An 8,533-nucleotide genomic window follows, 5' to 3' on the forward strand; every position below is an offset into this window, starting at 1 on the left:
CCATTCATTAAATCCACGCGAGCAACTCGACTCGACTCGGCGAGTTGGACCCTCAACTCGTCGAGTCTCTCCTTCAATCTCAAGATTAACATACACAATAATATCCCTGAAAATCTGGATGTTACATTAAAGTAGTCAACTTTATAAATTAAGACCTTCCCAAGATTAAGATCTCTGAGTTAGATGAAAGGTCTTTAAGCATTAAAATCTTAATAACAGTTTTGGGTAGTTGACGAGTACGTTGGGCGTACCCTCTAGGTACGCAATGCGTAACGAGTTTAGCTCGTGTCCCTTTTCGATGAATTCCCAGTACATTGGGGGTATGCACGGTGTACACATGGCGTACTCACCCGAAGCCCTTTGGGCCTTGGGCCAGATTGGGTATTAGATCATGGTTAGTTGGGTCCAGAGTAGGAAGGGTAAAATGATCTTTTACCCTTTGTAAGAGAGATTATGATTTAGACCTTTATTTCTGGGTTATTACCCTAAATAGTTATTAGGGTTGGTTTGAATGTGTTCAGTGTGAGGATTCGTTGTAATAACAGCTTGTGTGTGTGATTGTTTATCATTGGATTGAGGTGAGTCTCTACATTGTACTCGTGGGTCGAAGGCACCAATAGTAACCCATTGGATTATGTTTGTAGGATGCTAGTTGTCTGTGTGATACTTGCATGTTGTGTATGTTGGGCAGGGCTCGTTATGCGAGTTAGGGCGAGACCCGTTATGCTCATTAGGTGGGGCCCGTTATGCAAGTTAGGGCGAGGCCTGTTATACTCATTAGGCGGGGTGCATTATGTTAGTTAGGGCGAGGCCCGTTATACTCATTGGACGGGGTCCGTTGCTTGTATGATATGTGGTATTTTGGGAAACTCAGTAAGCTCTGTGCTTACGGTTGGTGTTTAAATGTTTTCAGGTACTTCCGGTTCAAAGGAAAAGGGCTCATCCTGATCGCAGCGCATCCACCCGTGTCCAACATTTTATGATTTTGGGATTGTACTCTGATAACTATTTTCTATCTTGACATACTTTGAGAATTTGAGATGAATGATTGATGATTTTGGTTGATTTAAAAATAAAAAAATTTTACTTAGTATTTTTAGAATGTTACATTTTCCTTTTTGTACGACCCAAAATAGAATAGTTGGCAATGTTGTGCTTATTTTATGATCATGCACATACACTAACAAGAATTGCATTATTTATGTACTCTCATCCATGATAGACGTTATGATCCTACTACTTTCTTATATTTGAATTGATTGTAAAGGAACAATTTGGATGTTCTGGTTTTTTAGAATCCGTAAAACTAATATTAATAGAAACATCTAGATCATGTTTGTCTGTTGTATATTTATGGTATGGTGCGATCATACAAATGGCATGAGATTAGGGGTATACATGATTATTATGACACATACTGTATTGGCATCCAGTGAGGATGGGGTTAGTGAATCGTTGGAGAAGAATGTCCTATGACAACTTAGTATTCTAGATTATTGATAACCAAATAGTTGGAACTAACGTGGGCAAGCCCGAAGGATGCCCCCATGACAACTAAGCATTTTAGATTTTTAATAACCGGATAGTTGGAACTAATGTAGGTAAGCCCACTCCATAAGTAACTTCCCAATATATGTGTTAGAGGCATGTAAACATATGTGGAATCTCATATTAACTCTCCAAAATAGCCTTTATGAAGATAAAGGAGACCCAACATATATAAACATTTATTGGACCGTGTCGCACCGTTGTGGGATACACTAACACTAACATCAGAGTAGGAGGCTCGATTCAGATAAACATGGATGTGCTGATCCATGGGGGTGCAGGATGTCAATTTTGATACCATGTAAGCATATATGGAGTCGTATATTTACTTTCCATTATGGAGAGAAGAAATACCCAACATATATAGATATTTATTGGACCGTGTCGCACCAATGTGGTATACACTAATAATACATGTTGGATAGATGAGACCTCCTTCTGTGTGATGATATGGTGGTTACTTAGCCTAGCATGGAATCTTAGAAAAGATGATGATTGGGTTTGATTATGAAAAATTCGACCTAACCATGTCGACAAAGATGTGATGTGGCATGCATTGCACATAACATAGCATGCACACATTATATTCATCCATGAAAATTCAATTTTTCCATGATATATGTTTGTATGTTTTATTGTATATGAACCCTTATGTAGATTTAATTTGTCTATAAACAAGTTACTTATCGATTAAGATTCCTACTTTACTTACGCACGACTCAAGATGACCATCACATACCAAATTCTTTTGTACCTTTTTCCCTTTCTTTATTTTATATCTTTCCACATTTTAACGTGATTAAACAACTTAGACGCAACAATTGCAACAAACAATACAAATAGACGTTAGACAACTCACCTTACCACCATCCAATCCTTTATTTATTTCACTATGCACAAAATAATAATACAAAAAAATATATTCTTTGATTGCCATCTCCAACTACCAATGGAAAATGACTATTATACCCTTTTCTTTTATCAAATAAAAGAGCTTACACATTAAACAAACACAAATAACAACCCACTAACACCCCCACAAAAAAAGAAAGCATGGAGTTTGATGCATACCATAACTGTATCTCACATGTCCTTTCAAGTCTTTATACATTCCCTGTGATGAAAAAAGAAAAGGAAAAAACAAATATTTTAGGAATTAATGACTCGTTTAATTAGAAGAAAGAGAAACCAAATATTTACGAAAATACCCATTTATTAATCTATTTCCCATAATGAACGTTGTATAAACATAAATATAAAATTCAAATTCAAGTTTTTTTTGGTAAAACCATTTGAGCAATTCGGCCTAGGCGTAGATATGTGACATATAACTTCAATCAATAAGAGAAAACTTTTGTTATTGTCTTCTCTTTTTTCTTTTTTAGGTAAGCAATATACAACACCTGAATAGAAATTTGAAAGAGAGTTAACAACAAAAGATTCATAATCATGGACCTTTTTATACCTGATTAATTAAAAATTAAGAAATATCTAAGTTCATTTATGTCATTTTCTATCTTCATTTGCAAATTATGACAGGTCATCCGAAATTTTCAATTATTAAAGATGACTGTATATATGGTTGAGTTGACCTATCTCTATGATAGAAATCCAAGAAACTAAACTACACCACAATTCATTTGAAGAAAACTTTTGAGATATATATTATCATTTATAAATATAAATATAAATAAAACCAATCATGAAATTATATATAAAAAATAATAATAAACACAAGATTTGAGAAGAGAGTTTTTGAACCTTTTGATTGGCAGATCAGATGAAGTGTAAGTGATGAATGAAAGGGAGAATTCTAGTGGCACGTGGTGAACCGGGAATCTTGCCCAAATGTCCCAAGCACTTGACATGCTACCTCAAGCAATTTTCCTGAATATAATAATAAAATATTATTATTTTTTTGGTTAATTAAGTATAGGTTTATTAATAATTAATAAATAATTAGTTCATCATTAGCTATACATAGTTTAATTAAGTTCATTCAAAAAATAAAGCAGCTTCATAACTTCATGTTATTCCGTAACGACTACTGACAACAGTTAATTGCTGCTTAAAATAATAATTAATTATGGTTAACATTTAACACGTCGTTGCACACCATAACTATGTATACACCATAAACACGTACATGAGTACCTTTTTTAATTTATTTAATATAGATATATAGATATGACTAATCCAGTGCACTATATATGAGTATTATTATTACGTATTATAGAATAATTCAATTTAATAAATAAAATATATGAAGATTAACGAATTGCTAAATATAAAAAAACAAGGAGCGGAAAACTGACAAATACTATAATTAGTGAGATTGAATGCTTTTACTGACAGCATGATTCTGAAGATGTCAAAAAGCAGGAGAAGATCCGATCATATGGCTAACTACATTACAATTGTAAATGCACGTATAAAGATATAAAATATTGATGATTAATGTATGTACAATAATACACTTTGGATTCTTTAAATATTTTTAAAAGCACATGAGTATACCATCAAATTAAAGATGAAATACCCTTTTCGTTTTTAAGCTATAAAACATGTTTGATGCGTAAAGTGTGGAACATGCAACATGCCTACTCATGAATTTCGATGTCACGAAAGTGGAAGATAGATAGATTGACCATACATGTACAAGTGAATGAGCATAGAGTACAAGTGAGTTTGAGCAGTGAGTAGGGTCTCAAAGAGGACAACTACACCAAGGAGGAGTTGGGTTTTGGATTTATATATTAGTTTCGATTTGAAGTTTCAGTGTGTTGTTTAGCGGAAGTGAGAAGCCTGCCAACGTGGCAAAATTATATAGAATTTTATTTCCTTTTAAAACAATAATTTTAAGAATTCTATCAATTACAATAATGGTAAAAAAAAAAAAAAAAAAAAAAAAAAAAAAGTCAACCGAGCAAAAGCAAGGGGTTTGTTGAATTTGACCGACACCGAGTCGGCATATCAAAGAGCCCTTTAAATCACCTAATCAGAATTTGTATACCGACTACTTGTGGATCGGTTATTCATTGCAATAATTGTATGTATTTTTTTAAATACTATAAACAAATAACTAAAAATATATCGTTGTTTCTTGCTTTTAGCTCTATTCCGATATAAACCACTAATTTTGCAATTTGCAAAAAGAAATACACTCCAGCTCATATATATATGTTTATATCAAAATATATGTACATCATCATTAAATAATGGACCTCACAGCAAGTATTATTTATTTATTACTGAAAAAAAAACAAAACACCACCATGACATAATGTTTTAGTTGTGTTCATGGTAGATGCATCATGATTAATGATATAGAAACTTAGACAAGAATCCTTCTTGTTACACTAAAGGTTGTTTTGTCTGTGGCTGAGAAATGTTGTACATTACAAGTACCAAAAGCTAGGTTTTTATTTTTCCCATTGAAATGGTAAGAGTATTGATTAATTTCAAATACCTAAATTGCCCTTCAATAAAACAGTTAAAGTTAGGATGGTAAAAACTAAAAATTGTCATTCTACTTTTTGGTTATATATTTGAAGAAAGAGATTTATCAACATATATTTCTTATACGCTAATTAGTTATATTATTTGTATAATTTAACCAAATTAATTATAACATAATTAGTGAGTTAGGCACACAGAGACAATGTTAGGTACGCAAGTATAATGAAACATTTATGAAAAGATTAGTATCTAATATAATTAAAGAAACATAAACATATAATTTATATCTTTTTTAAACATATAATTTATATCTTTTTTAGGTATGCAACTAAAAATATGCGAAAACTTTACCAAATGTATAAATTGAATACTAATTAATTTGTCAAGGTCGTACATGACAAAATCATAAATTTTATTTATACTTTTACGTGTTTAACATCCTTTTAGTATTTATAATACTTGTACCTTTTGATGCAATTATTGATCATGCATAAAAAATTTAATATATTTATATTGACTTCATATATTTAAAAAGGTTTCGAGTGTAGAATTGAAGTATGACAACGAGTAAACTAACAGATGGACAATCACACAACCATTGGAGAAGTTAGTATTTCATTTATCGCTTTGAAATTATAATATTTACAATATCATAGAAATGTCAGTTTCAACAATTTATTAGAAAATGAATCAATTTGTTTTATATTTGAACTTTAACGGGTCAAATAAGTAAATTTTAAAACAAACAAATAGATTAATTTTATGAAACAAATTTTGTGATCAAAATTGAGCAAAACAAAAAAGGGTCAATCTTTTTTTTTTCTTATTTTCTAAAGAAAATTCACTAGAAATTGTAAAATAGCGTATTATTTTAAATGATTGTTTAATAGTTATTATTTTAAATGATTGTTTAATAGTTGTTAATTGAGTCAGCCGAATATGAAACATATTAAAAGAGTCAGGAAGATATTTTATTATTTTATAAACTCGGATAATATTTTTAAATTATTTAGTAAAAATATGATTAAGTTTGTTGGATCTATTTGATTGAATTTCAGGAAAAATCGATAAATTATAAATAGTGTAATGCAAACATTTTTCATGAAATTCAACCTTCAAATTTCACTACCTCATTTATGATGTTCTTTAACATCCTAATAATTAAAAGGTGTTATTCATCACGGGCCACCAGTACAGATTAGCAAAATGTCGATTTTGCCCCTCTTTGACTCACCGACAAAACAAGTCTAAAGAAGTAAGAACAGTGATTTTGATTCTTTTGAAGAAATAGGTTGATTGAAATGTTTGTTGGCATCATGTAATTAGGTAAAAAGATAACTAATGAATCAACGTAAAATGTATGCAAAATTAAACCACCATTGTTTCCGGCAAGAAAAGATCAAACAAGAAAATGTAATGCAAGAAGAGGTTTCCAGCGTACCTCTACGAGATTTGGGTGTGGCTTGAACATGATCGACGGTTTTTGTGATTTCTGTCTTCTCCGATGCCGGAAACAAAACCCCATCAATACCCTGAACCGATATTCTACCGTCGGTGTAAATATCAGGATCGAACAGATACGCCGTTTCCTCGTCGTCGCCGAATTTCACCGACCCATCGGCTTCCTGAGCCACCACCTTATGAGGAACGTGAAGAGTATCGTATCGAATCTTCCCGAACCTTCTAACAGCATTATACATGCTTTCTTCAGTTTGGTACTCCGGCACGATATGGTAGTACATGATCCTCTCCGGCGCACCAGGCTCCGTCAGTTGATCGGCGGTCAATTTTGCCATTGCTTCGTCGTTAGGTGCTAGAACGGTTAATACGTATCCCTCTGACACTAGTTTCCCCATTTCCGTTGCCAAATTCGTTAAATTCACCAAAATGTCAGCCATCTCGTTGTATCTATATACACCAATTAAGAGCAATCGTGTTGAGTTTTGGAAAAAAGTTGTGATTTTAGATGATTAACAGTTAACATGATCGAATTGTGGGTTTAAATTTACCCGCCGTAGTGCAGCAGCGTGTGGATGAAATCCTTCACCTGGCTCTCACCGTCGAAGTGGTGGCGTGGACCGCCAGGTCCGGGAGCGGGAGCAGGTGCCAACGACGGACCGGGTGCCATGGCGTAGTAAATTGGTAGCACCGGAGACGATCCAGCGAGAACCAGAGGTGCCGGTTTCTTCAGTCTGTTTGTTCTCGGATCCACCTCCGGTGCACCCTCCGGTTTCACGGCGGAAATGGCACGTAAGCTCCGACGGTTGTTGAAATCCTGCTGTACGGATTTGGGGATCAACAAACGACTAATTCCGTGAATAATTCCATCGGATCGGAAAACGTCGTCTACACGAACAACCTCCGCATTGCCGGCGAGCTTCATAGAATCCAAATTGGAGAGATGTATGGGTTCCGCCGAGAGTGTGTCGTGACGTGTTGACTTTTCCGGCCACTCAGACTGACCTAGTCGACTCGGAACGATGTGGTGGAGGAGAAGCGTTTGAAGAGACTGAAGATTCCGAGGTTCAAGTAAAAACCTTTTGAATTCCGGGTCAAGTTCCCGCTCCAGAGCTTCATTTCTCGGAGCAAAAATGGTGATATTATGATTCGAAACAGCTTCTTCAAGCGTCTGCAATAAGAGCGCCTTCTCCACCAGCTCCGCCAGTTCGGTGTAATGGGAATCAAGTAGCGCCACCAGTACAGAATTGGAGTTGATTTGCGTGGTCGCGTTGGTGGGTTTCCCAGACAATGCAGCCGCAGCGAGTTGACTCAATACAAACAGCATAGTAAGACACTTTCGTGTGGACGCCATTTTTTCCGGTTGGTGTCTAGCCGGCGATTATGGCGAGGGAACCCGTCTTCTTCAAGTAGGAAAAAGGGATTTTGATTTGCTTGGAAGGGAGGTCAAGCGTCTATGTGTGTGTGTGAGAGAGAGAGAGAAAGAGTGTGTGTGTGTTTCTCTCTCTTATTGGTGTTATTTCTCTCTCTAAGTTTGCTTCTGATTTATATTTTCATGGTGGTCGGGAGAAACGGTGGTGTGTACGACAGTGGTAAACAGGGGTTTGGTATAAAGGCGAGGGGTTTTGTGGAATTAGGCGAATCTTGAGGGGAGTTAAGTGTAAAGTTATGGGTAAAGTATCGTCGGTGGTGTGGTGGTGTGTTGCTGTCTATCGTCTATACGTAAGAGTCAGGCAGAAGAGAAATGAAAGTTTGATTATATGATGAGGAAGTCTCATAAAGTCGTCTTGCGATAATAGACAATGTATTAAGGGGGTGATTGGACTTTTAATATAAAACTGTTTATGAATTGTATAATGGGATAATGACATGAGAGGGTAACGTACTTTAGCTTTTGGTCACATTTGGTCATTAAATTATTTTTCGTGCTTTATTAACTCTTGAACTTGTTGAAACGTATACATTATACCAGTATGACCGGTAATAGTAGGTTTTGCCGGTTTCCGGCGTTGTTTCCGGCCAAACATAAGTTTTCCGGTCATCTTCTCCGATCAAACTCGATTTACCG

At 34.9% G+C, this 8,533-nt stretch overlaps 1 protein-coding gene across 1 annotated transcript; it reads right to left on the bottom strand.

Annotated features, from left to right (window-relative positions):
• Positions 1 to 2,408: 2,408 nt before the first annotated feature.
• On the bottom strand, positions 2,409 to 8,191 carry LOC145141388 (fasciclin-like arabinogalactan protein 17). Its single transcript, XM_079074676.1, has 4 exons — positions 7,017 to 8,191; positions 6,449 to 6,915; positions 3,310 to 3,435; positions 2,409 to 2,662 (listed from the first exon to the last, which is right to left on the bottom strand). The coding sequence occupies exons 1-3, from the start codon at positions 7,817 to 7,819 to the stop codon at positions 3,362 to 3,364; spliced, it is 1,344 nt and encodes a 447-aa protein (XP_078930802.1). The 5' UTR covers positions 7,820 to 8,191; the 3' UTR covers positions 2,409 to 2,662; positions 3,310 to 3,361.
• Between the last annotated feature and the right edge of the window lie 342 nt (positions 8,192 to 8,533).

Source organism: Lactuca virosa, chromosome 9 (genome assembly GCF_052849685.1).
Source record: "Lactuca virosa cultivar CGN04683 chromosome 9, Lactuca_virosa_CGN04683_v6, whole genome shotgun sequence".
NCBI lineage: Eukaryota > Viridiplantae > Streptophyta > Magnoliopsida > Asterales > Asteraceae > Lactuca > Lactuca virosa.

Bases quoted from the DNA above. Each gene is read 5' to 3' on its own strand.
- LOC145141388 (XM_079074676.1), bottom strand. From the start codon at position 7,819: ATGGCGTCCACACGAAAGTGTCTTACTATGCTGTTTGTATTGAGTCAA. The intron at 6,916-7,016 runs GTAAATTTAAAC...TGGTGTATATAG, and splicing joins ACGCTGCTGCACTACGGCGG to ATACAACGAGATGGCTGACA. The intron at 3,436-6,448 runs GTACGCTGGAAA...TATTATATTCAG, and splicing joins CACACCCAAATCTCGTAGAG to GAAAATTGCTTGAGGTAGCA.